Below are 27,751 nucleotides of genomic sequence, written 5' to 3' on the forward strand. Positions count from 1 at the left end.
GACCCTTGTTAGCAGTCGTGCCATCTTAAGAGCTTTCTTCAATTTTTCCAAAGGCAAGAGTGGCAGGGCCGGTTTGAAACGCAGCCTCTTGGAGCGCTCCCTCTCCTCCCCGTCAGGCACTTAATCAACCTATTATATTGCACTGAAGTGCTGGGTTCCAACATTAACACTTACACCCACAAACCTGGGACTTTGTAGGAGCTTTCAGCACAGAGGCCTGAGTTACAGGACTTAGGAAGAGAGGTCGCTGTGTTTAAAGTCACCTATCTGTGTCCAAAGATGCTATCATCTATTTTAATTTATGCAGCCAAAAACTGCATTTCACTTAAAAAATGACAGCCACATTATCGACAAACTGAAACCACAGAGTCAATTCACACACATGCCACATGATTCTTTGTTGAAAGACGGGCACACTAAGGCAAAAATGATGAGTATACTTTCTATGTATGGCATCAAACGTCACTGTCACCAGCAGAACAAAATATCATGCATTCCTGACCTCGCTCCCTCCACCCTGCACCCTGCACCCTGCACCGCTTTCAACGGATCACGTTTGTCCTGAGCACGGAGCTGAGTTGTTGTATATGATGTAAGGCATTCTGCGGACTGCTTCACATTTTGGGATTTCTGGGTAGATGTGGAAGGGTTAACAGTATCACATGGCAACTTTTCACCAGTCTCGACAGCTACTACCTATTCATTAGCTGTTTAAACGTCTTAGGGCCCCGCTGTGTGTCTCTGTTCCTTCAGGCAGCGCTGCTACTCCAGCCTGATTTTATGTAGTCAGCAGGTGGCATCATTAGCCAGAGAATAAAAATGAAATGTAATACCCTTGTGTCTAGCTATGATATCATAGCAGGGCTCATTGGCATCGTTTCCCTGTTTCTAGTGGGCAGGATAGGGGGTAAGGAGGTGTAAATTTAATATGTTTTCTCATCTGTTTCACATGAATAAAATACGTACGTACAATTACCGCAGCCAAACAGGAGGCCGGGTCATGCCAGGCAGTGTGTGAGCAAGACAAGATCAGCCCAGAAACCACACAAAGATCCCAATCTCGACTGTGCTCGTGCATTTCAGCGAGCTCCAGTCATACGCAATGGCTGTTTCTCTCCTCGACATCCACTTAATTATAATGGCAGCTCCATCCCTCGCACCTCACTCTGTCATGTGGCTGCGTACGCACAGTATATCAACAGCAAAACTTTTTTTTCGTGCATGTAAAAAAAACACATTTGTTAAATTATGCAGGATGTGTTTTGTTAAGCATAAAATAGTGACGCCTGGGGAGCAGAGTGTGGCCAAATTGAGTTTCGAACGTGTCTGGGTCTCAACACTCCTGAACGGTTCGGATAGCTCCCCGTGCATGCCAGACAGGCTGTATATAAAGCTGTCACAGGAACCTTGAGGGCTAGAAAAATATCCAAGCATTGCTGGACCTATTGGACAATGATCTCTTACACATGCTTCTTTCAATATAACCGTGATAAATAAAGGAAGGAAGCAAATACCGAAAACTTGGCCGGCTGCCACTGCTTGCTAGAATGGCACTTTTGGCCCAAAGTGCAGTTCCCCCCCAAACACACTCAAACACACACACACACACACACACACACACTCTTACACTTTCAGCATTACTGTAAGGCAAAAACCTGTACATATTTGCATTGGATTAGTTTGACAAGTGTAACATCCGCTCTGAGAGCTCTGGCGGTCACAATGTGTAGTTTATAGTGCTCAGCCTAAAGCTGATCTTGAGGTCAAATGTGTAAGTTAACCTCTTGATCTCAGCCCCACTGGTTGCCCCCCCCCCTCCTCCCCCTCCTCCTCCTCCTCCTCCTCCTCTCTCTCTCTCTCTCTCTCTCCCTCTCTGCCGTTCTCACACACAGACATGCACACACTATACAGATAAACCGGCCCCTGAAGACAAAATGAAAAGACAGTGATTTGCTGCTTGACCATCCAAAAATACCCTCCAATAAAAGACTGATCATACCAAGAGAACTGCATTCCATCTCCCACACACACACACACACACGCACACACGCTGTCTTAAGATCGGACGGCGCACGAGGAGAGAAACACACGGAGGAGCTGAGAAACGTGTGTGTGCCAGTGCCCCGCAGTGATCGCCTGATTATTTGCAGATGGGCAGTGGAGGGCTTGCAGAGTGTGGAGGTTCCCCCCTTGGCACGCAGCGCATATGATTAAATCTGTGATTGCCTTAAAATTTACAAGACCCCCCTCGTCTCTCCCCTGACTTGAAATGAGTTTTTACTCTGTACTTCCCACTGTCCGGAGCGTTGGCGCTGCGTAAAGGTCCGCTCCACGCTCTCTCCTCTGCATGGTCACCCCGAGGAACGTATAGCGAAATGTGTTATGTCACAGGTCCGAGGAGGGATCGGCGGGGGCCACTTTTCCTAATCCCACTGTCTCCTCATTCATTCAGAGTATGGGGTAGTATTTACAAAGGGGCTGATCTCCTCCCCAAGCCCTTGCGCCTCCGCTGAGCGATTGTTATGCGGGTTTCCTACCAACTGTTCAAAGTGGTTATGAGATCAATTAAAACCAGCTTAAGGGGCTGGAGTGGAGATGTGCAATTCATATAAGTCAGGGGGCATGGGATTCCGTGTCTATTCATTAAAAAACTCCCACAATACCACCCCCTCCCCTCTATAAGCCGCCGCTCTCTATAGACAGTTTTTTTTTTATAGCAGTTTCACGTGTAAATAACAGTGTGCGCGCCTTTCCTGCATCGGGAAGTGGCGTTAGCAGCGCGTCTGACAGCGTGTTTTAAATACGATCAGACAATCCACTCTTTTAATATTAATTTTGGAAGTAGCGAAGCGCTTGGCCGATCTTTACGCACATTTTACGCACTAGCTACCGGCTTCGAACTCGTTACATACTGTGGAAAATATTCCTTCCAGAGGTCAATAAATTACACCAGATGTTGGAAAATGAAATTGCAGCTTAGATTACAAATTTCATCTCAGCGTAAACTTTTCTGGAATGATCCCAAATAGCAGGCAGTGTCGGCATGCTCTCACCTGTGCGATTCCCAAACCGAAACATTGACACTTATCAATTTGTGATGCGATTTTCTCTGACTTTTTACGCGCGCTCTACGCTGTGAGAATACGGAGGATGTATACATACACACACGGAGACGGGCAACACTGTTTCGGACTGTGCCGTTGCCTCCCGTGACCCAAACAAACTCTGTACCCATGTGTGAAAGTCAGTGCCGGGATGCTGCTGTGAGACCTGCGTTACCTCTTTTGTTTCTCCTCCAGCGTTGCGACGGCGCCTGACAGTTGCTGTACTCCATACAGTTCAATACGATCAGGGCAAAGGAGAAGAGTCGAAACTGCATCTGGACGGCGATCAGTTTGTCCCGGACTCCAGCAAAAAGGTGCCTGCGAGGCTCGGGATGGATTCTCTGTGACTTTTGCAACGTCCTCCCCCAGTCTCTTAAGTTCTCTCCACAAGTGTGTCAAACATCAGACGAGATGCGACATGGTATCACGTCGCCGATTGGGACCATTTTACGGAGCGCGGCTGATTTCCTCCAGTCACTCAAACGTGTCTGTGTTGCTGCGCTGCGGGGAGAATGACAAAGGAGGTTACTGTGATAACAGCGTAACGAAATCAACACCTTCCGAAATACTAATGCGTAAAGGTGACAGCGGGGTTAGAGGAAGAAGACAAAAAAAAAGATCTCGTGTGTTAATGTGTTGGAACAATCACACAAGCAAAGGCAATGCGCACTGCTCAAACGCCCCCCTCCAAAAGAAAAGAGCCGTGCGTAATTGTCGCCAAAAACCGCTCCGTGAGAGATAACGTGTTGCTGTAGCAGCCTATATACCTTGCATCAGATGAAGTGTGTAATCCCGCTCCGGTCCACTTTAGGTCCCCTCTGAGTGCAAGTGTGGCTCGGGAACATGCAGCATCCCTTTTTGTGTGAGAAACTTGTGTCCCCCACGAGAGCTCAAGAGGTCGAGGAGGAGGAAAAAAAGGTGGTAGCTGCAGCGGAGGGGGGGATTTCCTTTCCTCCTCTCTGCAAAAAAAAAAAAAAAAAAACCGCTTTAGATTCCGTTTATACCTGCGTTTCCTCACTCAGGGTTCGTCCCGTGTGGCGCGTGAAACGGCGGAAACAAAAACTCACATGTGTTTGCTTTTCTTTTTAAAGCGGAAAAGCGCCGGCGCTGAGTGAGCGACCCTGCGTGCTGCGCGCTGCTGAGGTTGCGCGGCGACCGACTCCCGACTGGTCCTGATGCTTGCTGCCTTTTTCCTCATATAGCGCCGTGCCGCCGTCACGTGTGGACATCTCCGGTTTTGTGTTTTTCCTCCTTATTTAAGATGTTGAAGATGACATTTCGCGTATTAGTCTCCCCCTCTCTCTCTCCCCCACCCCCGTGGACTCACCCACACCGGTGCGAGGTTGCCTCTGGGTCCTAGTGAGCGGGAAAAGCTGGGGGAAAAAAACTCTTCAAGGAAAGTAAAGTTGATGTTTCCTAAGTGATTGCAGCTTCTCTCTGGTTGTGTTACTTCAACATCCAGAATATTCCTTTAATATTCCAATGCAGGTCCAAAAGGACCCTCCCTTGCGTAATGAGCCTACTCTGCGTCTTTCTAATGGATGCTGTGATGTATTAGGAGTTTCAAATCAAAGTTCAGAGACCTCCCTCCATTATAAACCAGAAGCAAACGAAGCAGATTGCTGCACAGTCAATCGAGTCACTATCTAGGCTCGGTTATATTCCACTGACGATAGCCCTATTGAATAATTAGAGGTTCGCCAAAAAAGCAATTATCTGCATAATGTGCGTAATGAGGTGGGCCCGCAAGTCAACCATCCCGTCACGCCTCTTTGATCCCCCCCCCCCCACCCCCCACCCCCACCTCCTCCTCTCCTCCTGCTTTGAAATCAATAATAATCGTTGGAGAGGCTGTAATTGTGGAACATGAATAACTCACTTAATTATTTCAGTTTCTTTTTCTTTTTTCTCCTCCGGGCACCGGGTCTTTCACACTGACCCGTGCGACCTCACCAGCGGGGACGTGTGAGGCGGTCATGCCCAGGCAGGAGATCCCTCCTTCGGTCACAAACTGCCACTAACCCGTTGGGCAAACAAATGAGGCGCAGGCTGGCAGCCATCCACCTCTTCTGTGACATTCAAACGCTGGCGGCGCGTCAACTCTGCAGAGCAGCGCAGAGAATGATCACCCAGATAATATTTCTTTGAAAAAATCAGAAGGAATGAGAAGTGTCAGGGGTGTTGGTGACAGCCGGTTCCAGAAAAATAAGTTGTATGAGTTCATGTGCAGGTAAATCCACAACACAGGAGGTCACATCGCTTAGTCACCTTCAGCCGCTGCTCCACACCCAGATACGAGACACGCTGTGAATGCTCTACCCCATTCAGCCACTAGGTGTGGCACTTAATCTTTTATTTATTTCAGCAAATTATTTTCATGCGAGAGCTCTTTAGTGCATGTCAGTAAAATTACACAGCAGTGCGAGGTCTGGACAAATACAGTCCTTTATAAAAGCAAAGCAAAGCAAAATATATGTATAATGTGCATTATTCTAAGAGTTTAACTGTTTCCTTTGTAAAATAAAATCCAACTATTTTTACCTTAAGCCTGGCTGCCCTCAGATCACTCAGACCTCCCATGTTAGAACGGCTAAAGTTCATTTAGACGCTGGTTTTAAACTTTAAATACCAAAGAAACCAGTGAAAAGGAGATTTCTACCCTCAAGACAGTAAAACACACACGTCCAATAAAACACACACACAACCAAAGTTTCCATTTCATCACTGGAACTGATTTTAAAATACATATGTGGGGGGAAACTAATGTAGTTACAAAGAAAAAAAAAAAAAAAGGAGGAATCATGGTTGTTTCCTTGCCAAAACTTATAGTGACCTTTGTCCTGCCTTTGTTTATTTATTTGTCCATGAGAGCAGTGACAGGGATTGTGGTCAGGAGGGCTGTTAGCCGCAGGCAGTGCCGCTGGTTTGGATTCCTCTCTAAAACAACATCTGAAAAGTGCACGGTTAAGGTGAACGTGATAATTTAGGCCTCAGGCACTTTTATGTTCACGATGTGTCATGGAGAAGGGGGCCCGGTAAACCAATCACTTTATTTTCTCCCTCCCCTTTCTCCTCACCGTTGCAGTGCACAGAAAAGAGGAGGAGGGGAGGTGGGGTGGTGGTGTCGGTGGGGTTCGGAGGTGACGTCAGCATTCGGATGGTCTGGCCTGGAGCCCTCAGTGCCATAACAGCAATGAGGGGAGCTGCTATACACTGAGTACATCAGAGCTCCAGACCGGATGGTCTTCAGCCTGGGCTGCTGTCACACTTGACTATGAGGGGGGAAAAAACACAAGAGAAAACCAAAGATCCAGGCCAGACTGGTCATTTAAGAGTCAGAATCTCCAAAATGTCAAGGACAGGATGAGAGCGAAGCAAACTCCAGAAAGTTCAGGTTATACTTAGCAAACTTTCCGTGTTTGTGGCTCCAAATGGAAAAGAGGCACGGAATTAACCTAACACGACATTCACAAACAAAGCGGAAAACGTCACGGGCCACATGTACAAACACAATTTTATAGTCACCATAAGTCTAGTTGACAAAACCCTCATCTCAAAGTGCAGTTGGGAGCAGCTCCGGAGCTTGAGCTGGGAAAGAAATGGGAAATTTATACAGCTCCATGAGAAGTAGGTATAAATCCAACTGTTGGGGAAGATTGTGCAACATGATCGAAAGCGAGAACACTTCACACATTCAAGGGCAATTCTTTGTTACATGTTTCAGTCCATATGTCTTTGAATATGAAAATATTAAAGTTTCAACTCTCCAAGTCTTAATATGCAACTTGAAAACATTGGACTCAGAGGAATGGATTCCAGGTTTTCAAAGTGTGTCAAAATAATTCCGAAAATTGCTGTAACGTGACATGTGAAGATGTGAGCTGGTGAAATTAAAAGTAGCCTATATGCTCTTTTAACAGGCTGTGAAAGAATTGTTTCTCAAACCAGCTTCTATAATAAATCATAGGGTCTGAGGATTAACACAGAATGTACTCCCAAAACAGCTCTGGTTGTAGCACGAGAGATTTTCCTATTTCTTTGTGTCTGTGCTCTTCTCTCTGTTTTGATGGGGTGGGGCTCATTTGGACTTCAGCTATATGCCCACTAATGTGTTCATGTAGCATGTGTAAATCACATCGACTACGGTTACGCCTGTGTCCACACTACTCCAGAGTTCTTGTCGGCCCATACTCCAGAAACACTTACGGACACATTGATGTATACAATATCCTCTTCGGGTTGTATCAGTTGCGACTGGTCTATCGGCGGTGGTTGCATAGCATTGCTAACACTTCCTTTCAGTAACAGTTCCACGTCATCGTCAGTCCAGGAAAAGAAATCCCTCATCTTACTTTTCAAAAATTGCAGTTCCTTGCTTTTTGGTAGTTTTTGCAACTAAGCCACCTGCTCTCCGTTTTCACCGGCTTGCACATGCCCAGTGTATGTGAATGGTCATGTGATATGTATTTTCCAGGTAAGAGGTTATTTCTGATACAAAATACAAATCAGGATTTACCAGTATCTGGCTTCAACAGGTGCAGTGTTCTGATTGTGTTTGACTGTTCAACTCCAAGTATTACCACTGGACGCGTTTTTTTCTTTATATTGCCTAAATCTAATGTTCAAGAAAACTAACTTCTGAGAGCAGCTTTTCAGGAGCCTCAAAGGTTAGACTTTATAATTTTTCTTATTTAAAATAACACCCTAAACCAGGATGAAACTCAAGGGCTCATACCTCCACCAAGCCCCAAGTCTCCTTAAATTCAATCAAGCTGTACTAAATGACACACACACACACACACACTCATGGATATCAGTTCCCTATACGTGCCTGATTTATTTCATCGAGATCCATTAATTAATGTCTGGGAAAATAGTGGAAATGTGGAAATATGCCCTATCTTGTAAAGTTCATGTGGGAAAAAAATCCTGGATCTGTCCCGATCAAGGTCCCCAGTAGAAGTTAATGGGTTTTCCCTGACCCATAACGCATTCTTTCACCAGGTTTTGTGACAATCTGTTGGGTTGTTTTTGTGTAATGTTGCTTGCAAACAAACAAATCAACCTACAAACAAAAGGACAGGGGTGAAAACATAACCTCTTTAGTGGAGGTAATGAGCTCAAACACTCAGACACGTGTCCTACAGTCGTGCTGAAGGTTCAGAGTGTATGCATCCTGAATACTAATGTAAATTCTTCTGCATGTTTAACCGTACCGAGAAGTGGCTCTACAGCTCTTTACTCTGGTCACATTGTCTTGATATCTTGTGGGTTGGCTAAAACTATACTTATTTAAAGATTCACTGAAAATACAAAAAAAAAAAGGCATATTTTCTTATTTTAACTTCACGGTACAGGATTGATCATATAATGGAAGAAATTAAAGTACCTATGTTACCCTTTTTTGGGGGTTATTCCCTTTTCATTTGTTCAATGAAGACATTTTGTAAAAAGTTTTTTTGCTGGGTTAGAGGCCAAACTCTGTCCGTCCCACCTAAATCACTGCTCCTGAGGAGCCTGAACGCCTCGCTTGTGCTCCTGGCTTGTTTTCCATAAAGCGTTTATCTCTAAGTGGTTGACCAGTCACCACAACAGTGTGCCAGCTGACCAATCAGCGCAGACTGGGCTTTTTAGGAGGCGGGCCAAGAGCTAAAATGGAGCGTTTCAGACGATCATTGCGCCATGTAAACCTAGACGACCAAATTAAAATTATGAACCTGTAAATGGCCAAAATATGGTAACTTTAAGAGAAGGAAAATGTCTATCATCAGTCTGTCTCGCTTCTTCATGCTTCGGTTAAGCAGAATGTTTGTAGAGTCAAGCTCACATTCAAGTGATGAGACACCCTTTGCACTTCTGATTTAGTCTAATAAGGCAGGTGTAGTTCTGACATAAAACCCCTTAAAAACGGTTGAATTACATGAAGGTAGAAGTAAATGAAGGCCTGTTTGTGAGCAACTGCAATGGAGGAGGGAGGGAGGGAGGGCGAGTCACAGGACTGAGTTATGAGAAGGTTGAAGGCAGAGGAAAGCGGGGGTGGGGTGGGACATTAAAAAGATTGTGTCCGTCTGGCTAATGGTTCTTTATGGCTCCCTCATGTCCTCAGATGGGCAGGATGACTGGCAGAGAGTGTGACCACTGGTAACTCTACATCACCTCTGCTTGCCCCCTTCGGCTGACGTCCCCACTCAGCGAGTCTCGGCCTGCCACGGTGAAGCGAACCACTAAAACACCATAAAACCAACAGACTAAACAGCCATTCATCATTACAGCACACACATGAGCCGCATCACACACAGCAGTCTTAACTGTCCCACTCAGTGACTCACTTGCGCACATTAAAACTTCATCAAGTATTACTGATACAAAAAAGTCTGACCACGCAAACCTCAACTGCCATTTGTAATGTCCAGAAATAAGGCAATCATGGGTGAAAATGGTTTTGTTGGTCACTTTTATTGAACTGCTGATGACTTGTACCAAGTGCAAAACAGTACTGTGCTCCTTGAGAGACAAGTGTGGAAAAAGAAAAGTAGTAAAAACAAAGAGCAGAATGGATCCGTCTCCGTTGCGCCGCTAAAATCCAGATTCCTGACCTGCCCAATTTGGGGTCTGGAAGAAGAGCATGGAGAGAAAGTTAAGTTAGACCATTTGTGGATCACGGAAACAAATCAAAACTTTTTGTTGTTGATTGTGGGAAATGGGAAAAAGTAACATACATGTGCAAGCAGTTAAGCACTGATGTTTTCCTTGTCGGGAGTGTGTAATGTGTGTGTTCTGTTGGTGAGCGCTGGGTGGCTGTGAGAGCTGACAGGGACCCTAAGCAGCCGGCCCAGATGGCAGTTAATGTTCTCTATATGTAAGTGATTTGTAGCCTTGAGGACAGCAGGATGTAGCGGTGCTCTGCGAGTTGTTTGCAGCCTCTTTTTGTCTAATTACAAAAACTCCTTAATGAGGACAAGGTTATGGCAGCACTCCTGCATATATTCAAACAATAGGCAGGAGGGTAATTGAGCACATCAAAACACAGCCACTAAAGAGCTGCACAGTTAAAAAGTGAATATTTAACATGGCTGTTGTAACTCGGTGGCCTTGGTGCAGTCAGGTGTTTGGCGAGCAAACCAACCCATCAATCTGCTCTGACAGACGCTGCATGTCTTCACCGACTGCAGAGTTGTGTGAAGCAACCGCTCGCAGCTCCTGTTCACAGTATGCGTGCGATTATGACATTCTGTGTAGTTGTAGTACTTGAGCCGTCTACATACCACTAAAAACGCACAGAGTCAACATCAAAAACACACTTAAATGGGATGACTGGACCCTGAACCAGACATCTGCAACAGGTCCTAAGTGCAGGGAACTCCAGGCTTTGAGTAATGTTCACCAAAAGCCAGTGTGAGGGTCCATCTTATTTAAGTTGCTGAGCTGAGTCACTGAGCTCAGGCCCTCGTTTTATGGTTGTTTGGAATCTACCTTGTCATTAGGCCTTTGAAGAGCAATGGAGGGATGAAAGCCTCAGCTCTGTTAAACTTGCTCTTACTGGCTTATTTCGTGTGTAAAGAGAGCTTTTGTTGATGGTTGTTCATCAACATTCTTTAGCCTTGTTCTTCTGAGCTGATCATTTGAGATGCTTTGAACTGCCCCGGGTTCACGTTGACCTTCTCGCAATCTGATCGGCAAGGGAGGGATGACTAGCTTCAGCTGGGAGCGGCGCCTTATGTGCATTTTGTATGTACAGTACGTGTATTGACTCACCTCGTTCCTGCTGTTGTGGGCCTGCTTTTTCTCAATGTTCATGGCCAACATTTGGCTACGGAATGAGAGGCTCTTGGTCTTCTCAATCACCTGCTGGTATGGAGATATGGCGTTGTTCCCCATGACAACGTGACCCTGGAAATATGGACAGTGGTTAACATTAACACCAAAAAGCCAATTAAATTTGGTCTCGCAGACACACCATCCTACAAACTTTGCATATGGTCCCAGTCACATCTACTGTGGGCACATCCACATAATTCCATGTCATTCTGAGGGATTGGGCTATGATTTGCTGATTACAGAGAACTGTCGTGATGTGTATGCCAAAACATGTAGGTTCAACATGGAGCCTCACAAAGGGGTCCTAGCAAGGGTGAGATATTGTGGTTGCGACAGTCTTTACCCTTCAATTACAAAAATCAGGACACGCATAATTCTTCTTTATCCTGCACAAGATACACAGTAGGAGCTTCTGGAAGGCGACAATGACAATCACGACCACCACCAAGTTGCAAAGGTCTGTTTAAAAAGCTTTGATTCATTAGTTCTGCACTGAGCCAATTGATTGAGGAAGAAGACAGAAGGTCTCACCAGTTTGGAGTCGATCTTGGCATCCAGCCTGGCGTTGCGGATAAGGTTCACAATCCATCTCTCAGCTTCCTCAGGCGTCATGTTCAGTTTGTCTGCCAGCATGCTGTTGAGGAAACAAGAAACATGGGGCTTGAACCTGGGTCTGGGTACAAGGCAACAGACAGGGTAGTGGGGTCTGTCACAGTGGTGAGCTCAGATTCTCCTGAAAATTAATTGGAGTGGCCAATGATGCATCCAATGGTCATGAGCTCCCTGGTGCCATGGAAGTAAAAATGTATGGTGTTTGTCAATGCATGAAAACTAACATGGTCTTAATTTATGGATGGCAATGTTGGTTTGTCAACTCTGCAGTTTACCACTGACACTACCAGGCAGGATGAAATATAACAATTCTGCTTCAGAGACCACATGTATTTGTTAACAGCCCATTGACACCAGCATCAGCTCTTATCGCCAAAAGCTCTCGAATCTCGTCTTCTGCCTGTATGACACCTCTTTTTCACCTGTCGCCTGTTAAAAACGTCATCAAGGCGCCCACACACTTGCTGAGAATCCTCCTGATAATCTCCTGCTGTATTCTCACGTGGGCTCACTCAGACATTCTACAGAGTTTTTATTAGAGGGCAGTCAGGAAAAACTCTGGAGAATGCCGCCAGCAACTGACTCAGACAGTTGGGTTCTCACATACAGCGGATTATCCAGAGTTCAATGCATGTCTGAAAGCAGCTTTAGTGTTTAGTGCTAATAAGCAAATATTAGCATGTTAACTGGCTAAACAATCCATTATACCAAGCAAACAATGAGCGTTTCAGCACACTGGTATTAACATTTGGCTCAAAGCACTGCTTTGCTGAAGTACAGCCCCACAGAGCTGCTTAATCTGAATAAAAAGAATAATATTAGTGGAGAATGTCGTCTGAAACAAAACATTTGGTTAATTGTTTTTATTTATATTGTGTCCAATCATACACATTCTGTACAGTTGTTGAGTCCTGGAAAAGATTAGGCTGTTGCAAACCAGGACTTTACTTAAACTGGGCTGCAGTCTGGAAGCGATAAACAGTCTATGTAAAATATGTAATAGCACCAAGTTAACACCACATTATGATGGATGTTGAACATTAGCAGCCAAAGGACTAGTCACCATTTTCATTTGACAGTGTTAATAAATGGCAAACATGTTGCCCTTCAGGCAAAAGGTGTGTAATATGAAGCACACTCCATAACACTTCTAATGGTCCTCTGCTAATGAGAGCTTGATTTACAGACTCCTATGAATAACTCAATTAGAAGTGAGAGCTCTGCCCCATGTTGTGGGCTTCTGTGGTCACATTTTTTGTTCCTATGTCCAGGACACAGCCTGGCCACTCAAGTTTGTCATGACACACTGGTCCAACCAGCAACTGTCCCTCAAAATAAAAGCCAGGTTGGCAACTGGGCTGCTCTTTGATACAGCGAGACATGGATGTGTCACAGCGTAGGGAGGGGATGTATGCGGGTGGCTGGCATTCTTTGATCCAAAGCTTTACCCAGTGCAGCTGGCTTCCCTTGTGGCTTTCAAAATAACTCGACCCCCTCGATATCCCCCCATCTATACCCCCCCCACATTTCCTGCCCCCTCCCTCCTGTCTGACCCCCACCACCCTCCACGCCTACCACATTTCATATAAGGGCCCCAATAAATATCCCCAACCCCTCTGTGCACTGCTGACAATTACTACAGCAACCCTACCTCAAAAGCAAGACACCAACCACTGCCAGCCCTGAAAAACCTAACACAAATACTATAGATACAAATTTGTCATTGTGTATGGCCTATGTTTGTATACACAAAGTAAAAGGGGTTATAAGACCTATAAAAAAATTTGCTCGACTAATTATGACTTCCTGGTCCATTAATCACACTTTGTGAGTAAGCTTGAATCTGCAGGGACCACACCACTTCTCACGCAACGGCTCTGTAAACAGATCCCACCAACATTACGGATTTCACCCGTCGCTCTTGACTTATTCAAGACATTCTTTTGGTGAAAAGTAATCTTACTTGGGATTTGTGATAATGTCTGTCTTACCTCAAGGCTAGAACTGAAAAAATAAGACTAGCACGTGGTCAAATGGTGGCAAAACCACATAAAGAGGGGAAGTGAAATGATGTCAGTGTCTGGTTTGGGCATTAAAACCATAAACAACAAATAAAGAGCATTACCTCAGCATAATGAGCAACATAGGGTTTAGTCTCCAAGTGACAGTGCATCTCTCTCAACACTTTCACCACAGTGAGGTGATGGAGGAGGTGGATAACGAGTTAGAAAAACAGCAGTTTAGAGTGGATTCATGTGGATCGCTGCAGCAAAGACGAGGGAAAACGGTAACGAGAGACTGACCAACCTGTCACTCCCATCAAAAAACTAGTAACACTAGCTGAGGTGGACATCTGATTATACTTCAGGTCGTCAAAAACCTGGATAAAATTATGCATGACAACAAAATTGCTCCAATGGATCATTATTGGGAACCTAACAAGTTTGGAAAAGCGTCAGCTGTCTAATGACGCAAGTTTGGCCTGTGATGGAGAACACATGTCAGCAATCACAGAGTGTCACTTTTAACACTGAGGATTTTAGTTTGCAGTCCTAAATGTTGCACAAGCAAGTGGTGCATTGTTACCAATGACAATAAACTGTTATTTATTAAGCTCTATTTTAAAACAGTTACAAATTGCTGCACAAACACAAAAAGTGAACAAAGCAGCAATAGACAAGGAGGAAAAGAGACAAAGTGGCACTGAGGAGGGCAAATATAACAAGGAAAACTACTGATAAAATACATTATTAAAACTGAAAAAATAAACATAATTGATGATGATGAAGCATCAGACTCAAGAATTAAAAGCAGCCTTATCCACGTTTTTTAAACAGTGATTTGAACTGGGGGGCTCTAACATCAAATTCACATTGTTTAGTCGAGACTTGGGGACTGATGTTTTCTGAGGTCTCAAGTAGCACGTTACGTCACAGGGGAGAAAAGCTCTAAGGTACCAAACTGGACAGAGCCTTAAAAGTTATAAAAAATACAAATAATTTCTAAAAGACCTAAGTAGCCAATGTAGTCAGGTTAAAATGGGAATATTGTGGTGAAATGTTTTGGAACCAGTTAGAAGTATAGCTGCAGAATTTTGGATGGGTTGCAGAAGCAGCAAAGAGAATTTGGGGAGAGACGTGCGTACAGGGATGAGATAAATGTGTGAATAATCTTCTCCAGATCAGTGAATGACAGAACTCCTTTGATTTTGGTGATATTCCATAGCTGACAACTTTTCTTACATGAAGGTCCAGTTTAAAATCAGAATCAATTATTACACTTAGATTGCTGGCAGTTGCACCTCACATCGACTGATGAAAAACACTTGATGGTTTGGCTATTTGGACAAACAACTGCTTCCAAAATAATGAAATCAAACACGACCCAGACCCCTGCATCAAATATTAACAAAGTTGAAGGGACATTATGAGCTGCACTCCTTCATACTCAGAAAAGCCCTACACTTATTTAACCAACAATCAAGTAATCTACGGCAAATTCGTATGAAAATAGTTTTTCGTTCTGATTTTACCCTTGTGATTAAGTGATTGCTGGGCAGGGGAACTGGGTGTTTTGTTTGACAATTCACTAAAGTGGGGGCACATGTCAGTCAAGTCCAGGTCAGATATGATGATCAAAACAAACATGATCTGGTTTCCTCAACGGGGAGTTAAGCTAACCCCTAACCCCTCCAAACGTGATCTGTGCAGCATAACACAGGAACAGAGAGCACCCCAAAAGGCCCAGGGCCCTGGACCGCACCAGTCAAAGTTCTCTAATCTAATTTATACAACAAAGTCTGGCAATGTTTTCCTCCCAGGAAGGCATTTGTATATCAGAGCATGGTTACTTTATCCCATTGTCTTTGAGAGAGGTCTACAGCAGCTACCCCTACTAAACCTCTGACTGCAGGCAAGAAAAGAGGAGAAAGAGGGAGAGAAAAGAAGGACAGGGGGAATAGGTCGGACTCAAACAACCTACACTATTGACATCCTTTGGCCCTTCAGCCGAGCAGACAGCCTCCATGACTGGTTTTATTTTACACAACCATGATCCCCTTCCTTGGGGGAGAAGGGATCACTTTCATTTCGACCCTTTATTCATTCTGGCTCCTGAGCTTTCGACTTCAGGCTAGGGGAATCCTGTGGGTCTCAACACCAACCTCACACTAGAAGAGAGGGGTCAGGGATTGGGGTCTAACGCTCTTAAAGGAGGAAGGAGGAAGGGGGATCCTTCTCAAAAGTAGCCCCCTTCTTAACATGGCTTGCCTAAAATGAATCCTTTGTTAAACACTAACATATGATAGCGTTTGGGAGACTCTGAGCCATTTGGAGCAACCTCACTTTCAGCTTGGGGTAAAATTGATTTTTCGGGGAAACCGAAATGATCGTGTGGTCTTTTTAATGACTCAATTGTGAGGTGGAAAGATCCTCAGTGTTACATCCAAATACACAAGACACCCCTTCCAACTACCAGTGAGCTGTTGTGTACAAATACAATCTAGTGATGAGGGGAGAAGAAAATGCCCAAATGATCACGTCTCAAGCATTTACTCAAGATGTCAAAGGACAAGTGTGCATTTGAGGTCAAAGCAGGGTCTCGTCACTGAAACATTCAAGAAAGAACTAAGGTAATAAATCCTGTAAATCAAACAGGGGAGAAAAAGCTAGATTAGAAACCCACTCAGGACACTGAAAAGTCAAGTGTGTGTGTGTGTGTGTGTGTGTGTGTGTGTGTGTGTGTGTGTGTGTGTGTGTGTGTGTGTGTGTACGCGCAATTAAGAGTGCAAGGCAGGCTGAATCGCATTTTCACTTCCAGTACATTTTACATAAGCCTTTATTACACAAAATAACTAAATTACGCCAACTTCTGGTGTACTCTTGTGTCTAAAGCTGTGGGCACACGGCGAGCTAAATATCTGTGAAACCATCATGGCCAACAGCTGTAAAAATGTCCTCATTAAATACAGCCATCAAATTCATCTGGGTACACGCTTCGATACAGAGGGCTTCTGGACAGAGTGCTAATGACATGGAATTTGGGTGTCTGTCAAGACTAGACATGATCTGTCCATCGTCATAACACAGCCAGAAATAAACACAGAAATCCCTGAAATTGCCCCTGATATGTGTTCCTGTGTCAGAAACCTCCACAAACAGAGCTGGGGACACGGAAAGAAGGTGAAAAGTAGAAATATCACCATTCAACTTCCTCTTTCAGTGTTACCACTAACCTTTGTGGTACTTAACAAGTAAATGGATCCAATTGCAGTAAGTCTGCCAAAAAGAACCAGGACTCCTAATCAATTCCAGACAATCTGCAACTGGAGATTTCGACAGGGCCTGATCATGTTCCACGGTTCAACCTTGACTACAGACCTCCACGGCTCTATGTAACAGTCAATGCAATCATTTTCGTGTCAACAGAAGTAATTCGTTCCCTCTTTCCACTGAACATCATATGTTCATGGACCATATTTGAAATGCAGACCGTGCCTCAAATTTACAGTGTTCACAATTTGCCCGAGGGGCAGCATAGTATGAATGTAGCTTTCTGAAATCAGTGTGAAATTTGTACCATATATTAATGATGAACAGGTAAAACAACAAAATAACATGCATTATCTGATATCCCAGATTAGATAGAGCAACAAGCATAAATTTACCTTTACAAAAAGAATTAAAGGCTGAGAAGGGTGAATGCTTCTGCCTTTATATTTGTCACTCTAAAACTGATTTGAAGAAGCAGCCAAATCCTGTAATCTCTCTTAATTGCAGACAATTACTATAATCTTTTTCCCCCCCTCTCAGCTAATGCTCACTATAATTAGCATTGACTATATTTCTTGGTTTTGGGGAGGCATCCAAAGGCCTTCAATTTTATTATAATGTACTAAACTAAAATTTGAAACAGAAGTCAATAGAGACCTACAGAACCCTCTGACCTCCACCACCCTCACGAAAAGGAGCTGAAATGTTCTTGTGCATTAGAGTAGCTGGGAGCTTGGACTCTTATCTTGGCCTCTTCCTGGCGGAAAAATGTTCATGAATTGTTCTCGGACAGGTGGTCTTAAGAGATCTCCACAGAGCAACCTGTGGAGACCTGGGAGCAGTTAAACTTCACAATGCGTAATCCATGAGATGTGTGCGGTCAGCATGGCTGTGTGCAGACGGGCCATAAACACTTATCTATGAGTTAAATTGCACTGATCACAAAGCCCATGGTCTTACTTCCTACTGACAGAATGCATACAACGTCTAGAGATAGCAAACAGGACTTCCTGTAAGTCTTCAGGGACGTCTGCCAGACTTTTGCTGCGCATTACAGTCAGGATTCAAAAGCTGCCATATCATCCCCATGCAGCATGACCAATGAGACTACTGCTACTCACTGCTGATTTACAAATGTTACATTTCACTTTGGTCTGGTTTGTGTTAAGTGACTTACCTGATGCTAATGCACTGGTGAATCCTGCAGAAGGTCTCAAAGATGAAGAGACGGGCATTCTCAATGAAGTCCTCCAGGCAAGCAACCAGGAAGAAGTCATTCACAAGAACCTAAGAGACAGAATGCATGTTATTTAAAAGCAGTACAATTATTACACAATGGATTATTTCTGTCTGCTACTAGGGCTACTTCAAACATCCTTCACTGAAAAAGTTTAAGGTTTAACTTAGACTAAATAGTTGAGTACGCACAGAAGTTACACCTTTGCTAACACTCATTAGGACATTCAAGCTGGAACCATCAAACTGATAGGAATGTAGAGCAGAAACCCACGTTTCAATATGTTGTATCTGTCTGGACTATTTTTTGGACATATAGAGAACAGGGCAGGGAGGACCATACCGTCTAAATCAAGGCTCGCAAAAGGTTTGTTTTGACCAAAGTTTTAGTGCTCCCTCTAAGAGCCGGCAGATCCAGCAGAGGATCCCCCGCTGTGTTGTCACATCGGATTCTCCTGACTTTCTGCAGACTTTATACCAGTGGGCCAGGCGGAAAAAGTCTGCAGATAATCTGAAGGCCCTCAATCGGACATTTGCCTTTACACATGCACCTCATCCAATTCTACATCATGCAAGGTACTCCATATCAACCACAAATCATTGAATTATTTGGCCACCACATGAGACAATACAGTAAGAACAGAGCCAACCACAGAGATGACCACTTCATCTGTGACTTGTCATCAGTCTTCTGGTCTGGTGCTTAAGTGTCAACTCTCCTGTCCGGGATTGCCAAATTTCACAGCTAGTTATCCAACAACAGCAGCAAGACCAGTCCATAGAAACTCAAAGATAAGTGTTGCTTCTCAGCCATGAATTATGGCCTTCCTTGGACTCTTTGACATCACCGTCTATGGCCCATTCATCTTCTGTAAATGTTCTGGACCCAGCTATGGTCCTAGAGGTACCAGTGTGTGAAACCTTCCCCTTTCTCAGAGCATGCTGCATTCCAACTCTCCATTGAGTGCTATTTCACATTGCATTACCAGCTCTTGGTTTGCTTAAGCTGCTATCTGCCCAGAGTTCTGCTTGAATAAATCCCAACTACATAGCGCTACCAGGCAATGCACATTTCAGATATGACAAGGCTTATCTAAGGCAGATAAACTTTGAAGAGTTAAGTGCTCTAATTAGTGTCATCTGGGATTCAGACCACAAAGCTTAAACAAATGCTGAAAGGGGCTTTAAGAGCCCTTTATGCGCAATCTGAGGGTCTGACTATAGGTGGGCCTATACTTTTCATTATTTGACATGCAAGCATCTAACATCTGACAGTGATTCCAGATTCAGGTGGAGTGGGAAAGAAAAAACCAATAAGAAAGAAAGAAAACTTACGCAGCTTGTACAAGACAGTTCACCCCCTCCCCCCTGGCTTGAACTATTGTACATGGTACAGTGAACTGCCGACAGGGCAGCTGAAAACAATACCCACATCTTGCTATTACAGCAATCAGTAAATAGATGGGTGCCACTCTACTCAATGGCTCAAAATTGATGCATTACAAATGCTCATCAAGACAACAGCCCATCCCAGTGGGGTATCCGTTTACCTCAATCACTGCACGGTCTATGAATCCTTTTACCGCCACAATAATGTGCCATTGCGTGTGGCTTGCGTGTGAATTTCTGCAGGGGGAAAAAATGGCACTGGCTTCAAAGAGAACAATTTAGGAAAATGTTTGCAGACCATCACAGGCAATGCATTAAAGGTGCTGCAAAACACTTTAGGAGCCACCCACCTTGCTACACTTGCTTGTGAACTGAGCCGGGTCATTTTTTTGGTGTCTGCTGGACAGGCTCTGATAAGACTGACAGGTATGCCAGTGTTGAAAGCACCTGGAATAACTGGGGGTATGACCTCAGATTTAGTAGGGATTGAGTATCTGTTTTAACCTCAGCGGAGTCTCTGCAAACAGAACCCTATGAGGGAAGGTCATGCCCAATCCAGGGAGTTCCTATGAAGTGTTAAACAAGGTCGGTGATTGACTGTCATGTCTAAGCTGAAATTGGATACAGCTCTAATATTGTTGATGGTACATGTCATCATTTGGAGATGGTCCCTGGAGGCCTTTGCACAGGAAAAATCCAATTTCTCTTAGAACATACTGTGGATTTTCTGTCTGAACATGCACAGATTTTTTTAAGGGTATAACTTAAAAACAAATCTGCCCAGATGAGTTTGGTTATAACTTCCTCATGTGTTAAATAGACTCTTTGTATGAACTTGAATATAGGCTAAAATGAAACGGAACCTTGAGTAAACCAGTGCTATGACTTCTAAATGTTTACTCCTGGGGAGAGAACCATCATTTTGAAGGTTTTTCTTCAAGAGGCAAAAGATGAAAAAGGGACCAAATGACCCTTTAGTCCTTTGTTCCTGCAGGTCCAAAGTATGAAGTCATCTGGGAAAGCTAGATTACTGTGTATATGCAAAGAATGCCTCACTAGATCAAGTCATGCAAAATGTACATATGGCACAACACCTGCCAAGACACCTGCTCTTTCTCTTTAAATGTGATTACTGTCCATTTACTGTGTCCCTGGAACCTGACCAGCAAAACTCATAACATATATTCTAGAAAGGCTTAATAATTCCCTTTTATAATACTGTAGCAAGGGCGTTGATTCAACACAATTGTCATTATTGAGTCTGTAGTTCATGGTGCTTTAGGGAACTGTATTAAATTGTTTCACTGATATTTTGTCATAGAAAAAGTACACACTCACTTGGCAGCTTGAAAAAACGATGCAGTCTATGTTATAATATTAAGATGTTGCTAGTGTATTAATATGTACACCCTGTTTGTGGCAGCGGAAACACTAACAGCAGCCAAAAACAGTATCAGCCCTCTATTAATCTTGTCAGTACGTATTAATGGAGCAAGTATTGTTCGTTTTTTACAAAAAAGGACGCCTAAATAAAAGTTGCTAGTATCTGACTGAGGTTCTGTGGAGAAGGTGATCCCTATATCAGCATTGTTTTTTAGAACAGATTTGGACACAGACATAAAGAAAGGAGGATTCTGACAAATTCACAGGAGTATAGAGGCATACAAGATAATAAAATAAAATATGATGAAATAAAATTGCGACATGCTTGTTGTATATTCTTTCTCATTGAGCTATAAATATCACCTGATTGAGCCAATGTTATCATCAAATCATATCACATAGTTCAATGGTCTCCGCATTGTAGTCAACATACAAGACAGTATACTATCTTGGTTCTAATCTCACATCAAGGACAGTAAAATATAGCAATTACAAACCGAAATTGATAGAAATGCTCTAAACAATGGAGCTATGACAGATCTCCCTCTTTAAAACGAGTGGCTGCACGCCTCTGTAGAGGATTTTGTTATAAAGCTTTTACTGTTAACTACTGGCCTCATGGGTCAATTACAGGCCATAGTAAATATCTGACTACAGTCTGAGTCAGAGACGGTGTCCAAGGAGACCTCTATTTCTGACAGTAAGATACAAGGCGCCGACTATCACTGTTCTGTCAGCACCGGACCCACGCTGAACTCCGGTAAACAGAAAGCTGTGTGAACAGGCGGAAGGTCAGACAGAGATCACGCGATTGCAAACCATGTTTACGACGATCCTCCGTGTGAAAGTTCAGGAGTCGCGTCTGCAAATCAGAGATCCGCAGAAAACCGTTGTATTGTCACAAAGAGGCACAATAAAGTCGTTCTCATAGTTTCGGGAACAATAGGTTCAAATGAATGATGTTGAGGTCACTGAAGTGGTTACTCACCGACTCGCACTCCCTGAGTTTCTTCTGAGCACTGTCAAAGTCAAAGTTCACATACAGGCACTCCACAAACTCTGTAATTGGATCTTTGTAGGTGTAGGATTCCTGGAAGAAAAAATAAATATAGGTTCAGATATGTTAAGCTGCAAATAAAGCAGAAATACACAATGAGGTTCAGAAGGTATTTAGATATAAAGCAAAGATGCAATATGAAACAGGACTTTTCACAATTACTAAAATAGTGGTTGTGAAATCAACATGTACATACTCACTAAAAAAACAACATGAATCCTAGTGTTGTTGACTATATAGTCAAAATGACCACCTGCTGGGCACAATAGCTAAATAAACATAACAGTTTACAGGGACTTGAGCAGAAACACATTGTGAACTCTGAACAGTTGCAAATTATGCTTACAGAAGGAGTCGCAACCTGACCTGAGGCCATAGAGCAGAGCACTGAGCACATGTTTTAGTGATTACCCACAACCCAAGACGGTGCTTAGATCGCTAAAGTATCTGCTGCCATTGGCAGAGAAAGCTCTGGTACGTTGCATTCAGTCAGTTCACTACCATTTATCAGAAGTAATGGGTTTATAGATTCTCCAGCTTGGATCCAAGCTCTAAAACACACTCCCTGCTCTTAAAAGAAGTGTTAGCAAAGCTATTGGGTTGCATGGTTGGTTACTCATACGTCCAAAGCCTGTGTGGCCTATAAGCAATGGCCTGATAACTTTGAGAAAAGGACGTCTGTTACCTGCTGGATGACCTTCACCAAATCCTTTAGAACCTGCCGACGCTTACGGACATCCTTGTTAGTGATGACCGCTGTGGTTAAGTAACGCAAGATGTGGGGGCACATAGTCTGGATAGCATTGAGGTACCTGAAATGAGGAAGCACAAAAGTAATCACTTATCAGAGCAACGACATGATCTTTACAAGGACACATCATATAACATTTTGGCTGCTTATTGGGCTCCTGGCATTTAGAACAGAGAAAAAGCTTTTGCAGCTGAACAGATAAATGTCCCAACAGGACTCTCCCTGCTGGACGTGGGTCCCAGATTTAAGCTGTCTCTTTCATTAGTGTCCGATGAGAGGGAGGAGGAAAAGGGAACCCTGACAAGAAGATACAGATCAGTGAGCAAGGACCTGCCCAGTAGCTGTAACTCAATCCATCAGGGACTGACGTTTCAACCACAGGTCAACTGGCTAAGGGCTGAACACAAGAGACACAACGCTGTTAGAGGCTGATGCTAATCCCACACCAACTCTGGAGACGGTGTTCTGTAAAAACAACATGTAAGGTCTGTGTGCACACACAAACACACGAGTACATGCCACTTTTCTTGTCCAAATTGGCAATCAGTCAACATTAACTATGTCATCAGAACACTTTATTGCTTTCTAAATATGCATCTTTGAACTTCACCCTCCGCTTTAACCCCCCACTGACCAAATTAAATCAGCACAGAGGAAGTGCAAAGGGCCCCTATTGCGGAGTCCAGAGGAACACATGGTGTTCAGAGAAAGAGTGCCGACAACAGTTTAATTTGCTGAAACAATTAAAGGGACAGGAGACCTGTGGCAGTTGTGATGTTGGGTCTAAAAACAGAAGTGGGCTGCTCGGCAAAGCCACCGTCAGCCTGGTTTTAGGAGAGCTCTGTCCCTCCCTCCCTTTGTAGTTGCTTGACTCCCGTGGAAGACCGCAATGCTCCGTGCTGTGTTCCTGATTAACTTACACCTACTCACTCTCCAGGGGGGGCTCCAATAGCAAGCAATCTTGCATGAGTCACTGTACCATATCTGGGGGACATTCATCCTACCCCACATAGGGGACTTCATCTTTTTTTTGAGTTGAGTTTTGAAGCAACAAGCGTCACTGCACTGGTTTGCTGAAGATGCTACTGAGGCATGCAGCCAAGAAATCCAGTAGGAGTTAAAATTTCCACTTTTTAAAGGGGGGAAGCTGTGGGAGAACACTGAAGAGGGACAGGGAAACAAGGTTACTTATTCCACAGCCCACCTGGAAATGATGTTCAACAACTTAACGGGAAATACAGACAAACAAGTAGGGTTGGGTACCAAAATCCAGGACTTTGTCCCCTTTGCAGCACTTAAACTGCCTCGGTGAATCTAACTTATTTGTACAGGAGGGTTTGAAGTTTATGCTTTTAAGTGACATCCTGTCCATCTGTGGGTTACCTCTGTTGCAATGTGTCCATCTGTGTTGATTGTACTGGAATGGCTGTGAGAACAAATTTCCCGAAGGGATAAGTCTAAAGTCAAAAAACAATAAGTCACTTGTACCGACACGGATGGTACCTGCTGGACCGAATCACAACGCAGATTTTGGTGCCTAATTTTAGCGCCTGAGCCAAGTGCTGAAATAGTTGCCCTGCTTACAGGCAACATAAAAATCACTGCATGTGCTTTGTTAACATTGGGCTTCATTCACCAATATCTTCTTGAGAATTAAAGAAAAATTGTTCTTAAGTCATTTTCTAAGAAAACTCTACGTCAGACTCAGGATGCGTTCATGAAACGCAGAATTGCTCGCACCTGTCACTAGCAGCCGCACACATGAACACTAGTTGACATTCACCACACTGAGCTGGTGTCACCAGCAAACAATTAACTTAATATGGCAAGTGATGCTGCTGAAGGGCCTTCGCGACCAGTTTAAGACGAAAATGAAAAAAAGCTAAAGTGCTGTTTGGAAGTATTTTGCATACGAGGCAAATGACCAGGGTAAGGCTAAGGATGTTGAGCAAATAGTGCGACACCTCATTCTTTTTGACGAATTTTGAGGTCAGTAAAGCACCCATTTCAACAAAATTGAAGTATTAAACAGTTATCATAAACGTTAACCCGGCCGGCGGCACACCTTAACGTTAGCCATTTAACTAGGGTAACCCAACCCCTAACCCTAACCCTACCTTGGAGAGGGCCTAAATGGGACACTTGATAAAATATGTGATACATAACATTACAGCACCACATTAGCCGTCTTTTAAGTTAGACTGAGTAAATTTGATCAACAAACTGAACATAAACAGTGATTTTGATGTTATTGTCTGTATTGTAATTTGTATTAAAACATTTTTTATGCCTTTTAATTTTTTCTCCCTGTTGTATCGAAAACTGTATCAAGTATCTTCCTGGGTATCAGTATTAGGGCTGCACCTATCGATTATTTCTTTATCGATGTCTGTATGAAGTCAAAAACTGACAAAAAGTAAGTATAATTCAATAGTATTTCAACAATGTTTATTATTAATTGTCACACTTAACTGAAGTGTACTCTAATAATAAAATAAATATTTTCTCATTTCAACTAAAATCTAAATATAAAGTGCATAATTTTAGAAAAAATAAATAAAAAGATGTAGTTTGAGTTTCCCCATTTTCTTTTTTCTTTATATAACTACATTTCACATATAAACAATCTCAACAAACATTAACAACTAGACAGCTTTAACTTTCCTCTTTGTTCCCACTTTCTCTTGTTCAGTGAAGTAAAGTCTACCGTGTGCTGCCAGGATTTACGAATGTTAAGACGAAAAAGGCTGCGCAGCTTAAAATAGGACTACCGTAAATGCGGGGGAAAGAAGTGCGCAGGATAAAATAGAAACGGTCCGTCAAAATCTAACAACAGGTCTGGGTCCGTATAGACCGACTATTGGGGACCTATGCTCGAAGAGCGTGGGCGATTTTATTTGCTTCAGCTTGCTCTTCAGGTGACTGCATGCCTTGACTGTGTGCAGCCACCTTTCATTCGACGCTTCGAAGCACATTCCGCGAGTCAACGTATTTACGTAATCAATGACGTTGATTACTTCTACGCGTCGTCCCAAAACAAATGGCACACAGGACTCAACCCGTAAAATAGCTGTTATATTTTGTAGTGTCAGAAGTGGATACAAAATAAAAAACTAACAATGGGATACAGTAACACATTCAGTGAAAGCTGTATCGGGAGAGAGTTGAAGTAAATAAATAGTTTGATCTCAAAGCTGAAGTCAGAAGAAATATAGTCAAATACTGAAGAGAGAGAAAGAGGGAGGAGCTTGACCAGCGCAACATTGACAACACAGTACTGTGTGTTTTAAATAATATACAGGTCTGGTCGGTCACGTTGGCTGGTCTGATTTTTTACACTGTGCGTGTCTGTAATCTGTGAAAACAAGCAATAACCATTTGTGTCTGCAAGAGAGTAACAAACTCAGTGCAGCTTACTTTAACTGCTTTGGGCTCGGGTCATGTTCAGACAAATATATATAAAGTACATTTATATTTGTATTTTTATGTTAAATATACTTTAACCATAACAGTTTTAGCGTCCAATTCGCCTCAACAATAAAAACGCTATTCTTATAGTTGACCATTGTTTTATGTTTTGTTTTTTTCAAAGGAAAAAGTATTGGTTCAGACACTGTTTAGGCACCAGTACCATTTAAAAAGTATAATTTAGCAACAATATCAGAAAAGACCCAAGCGATAACTAACCCTACAATCAAATTACTTGGGATATACTATTGTGATAGTGTTTCATCAGGCTGCACCTGTACCATAGTTGCTGAGCATTTAGTGGCTCTGAGGCCAGTGTCAACAGTACACAAAGCTTTGGATCAACATCTGCTGACTGCAGGGGTAAAGGAGGTCAAATGTGGAGCTGAAGGCCAGCCACTGGTCACCAGCTTAAGCCAAAGGAAGTACTGGTCAAAAGATGGGAAACAAGAGCCGAGCCAAGCCTCAGTGGGGAAAACATGAGGTTTCGAGACTGTGAAACTGCAAAGCACACAAAACTACCTCAGTTTATCCACACAGATGGTTGGGTGAGCTTTTCATGAGTAATTATTGGGCAGGCCTCCTTAATCATCCACAATAAAATTAAAAATGGAGTAAAATTCAGGGAACCAGACATTTGAGTGTGCTGTGTTGTGGTCGCCTGTCATACTGTCTGTGGAGCCCAATCATCTGTACAATTATACAAGCCTGCAATCAGAACAGGGGGAAGGAGCAAAGACATCAAAATAGGTGGTGTGCAAATTTTAACACGGTGTATAAAGTTTCCGATCTGGGATACACATGGCCTCGTTCGACTTGGAGAGTAAACAGACCACACGAAAACACACACTTCTGAAACCACTTTAAAAAATACCGGCAGGGTTCATGAAGAAGCCCACCACCCAAAAATGTGTTATTTAAGCAAATGGTTTTCTCTAAATGAAGTTCACGTATAAAACCACTGACTGACCTTTTCTACAAATGCTTTCAGGATCAAGAATTATTTGTAGATAGGATACTTTAATAACACACACAAACTCCATCTATCACAAAACGCTTCAGGGAGAAAGTACACAACATAATAACAGAACTGGAGACAAAAATTATATGAAACAACAAAACAATAAGAGAGTTGTTATACACTCTCTGAAGCATAAAGTGGCTGCTTTTAGTTGGATTTTCCAAAACATGAATCGTAATGAATCACTACAAGTTCATTTTAGTGTACTTGAAGCTACAGAATGTTCCCTTTCCTGTCACCCTTGTTTAGTGGAAATTAATCTTCAAAACTCCTTCCAGGCAATCTTTCATGAGATTTTAATTTCCTGGGTGTAAAAAGAGCAAGCAAAACCAAGAAATTAGACAAATTAATTTTATAAATGTACTTACTGTGGCTGGTACAGAAAGAGCTCAATGATATTGTCTCTGCCCTTGGGGTGGTTGAAGAAGACAAAGAGAGACCAGTGAATGAGCCATGTCCTCTGCTGAAGAGACTGGAGAGGGGAGCTGACAGTCTGGACAGGAAAGAAAAATACAAGAGATAAGGATTTGAAAAATAATAAAGCAAAATATGAATTTGTTTTGTAGCAGCTAAATTAACACAGTAGCTGCCCTTTTCTACAACAAGGTACCAGAAATAAAGGCATTAAAGGGAAAGTTCACC

General features: G+C 43.1%; 2 protein-coding genes across 4 annotated transcripts in view; both read right to left on the minus strand.

Moving 5' to 3' along the window:
• Positions 1–4,508, minus strand: part of rspo2 (R-spondin 2) — a 58,163-nt gene extending 53,655 nt beyond the window's left edge. The window contains exons 1-3 of one of the 3 annotated variants that reach the window (XM_034611949.1): positions 4,172–4,508; positions 3,872–4,063; positions 3,280–3,605 (exon numbers count right to left, since the gene is read on the minus strand). In XM_034611949.1, the coding sequence (XP_034467840.1) occupies positions 3,280–3,379 (100 nt within the window). In that variant the 5' untranslated portion in view covers positions 3,380–3,605; positions 3,872–4,063; positions 4,172–4,508. Of the gene's footprint in view, positions 1–3,279; positions 3,606–3,871 lie in introns of all 3 variants that reach the window. The other 2 variants (XM_034611950.1, XM_034611948.1) reach the window with 2 other exon arrangements.
• Positions 4,509–9,543: 5,035 nt separating this feature from the next.
• eif3ea (eukaryotic translation initiation factor 3, subunit E, a) overlaps positions 9,544–27,751 on the minus strand; it is a 31,566-nt gene continuing 13,358 nt past the window's right edge. Inside the window, exons 7-13 of the mRNA XM_034610940.1 lie at positions 27,478–27,602; positions 22,555–22,681; positions 21,801–21,902; positions 17,982–18,091; positions 11,454–11,556; positions 10,860–10,994; positions 9,544–9,716 (exon numbers count right to left, since the gene is read on the minus strand). Coding sequence (XP_034466831.1) covers positions 9,681–9,716; positions 10,860–10,994; positions 11,454–11,556; positions 17,982–18,091; positions 21,801–21,902; positions 22,555–22,681; positions 27,478–27,602 — 738 coding nt within the window. The 3' untranslated portion in view covers positions 9,544–9,680. The remainder of the gene's footprint in view (positions 9,717–10,859; positions 10,995–11,453; positions 11,557–17,981; positions 18,092–21,800; positions 21,903–22,554; positions 22,682–27,477; positions 27,603–27,751) is intronic.

The sequence above is a fragment of the Hippoglossus hippoglossus genome, chromosome 16 (genome assembly GCF_009819705.1).
Source record: "Hippoglossus hippoglossus isolate fHipHip1 chromosome 16, fHipHip1.pri, whole genome shotgun sequence".
Lineage (NCBI taxonomy): Eukaryota > Metazoa > Chordata > Actinopteri > Pleuronectiformes > Pleuronectidae > Hippoglossus > Hippoglossus hippoglossus.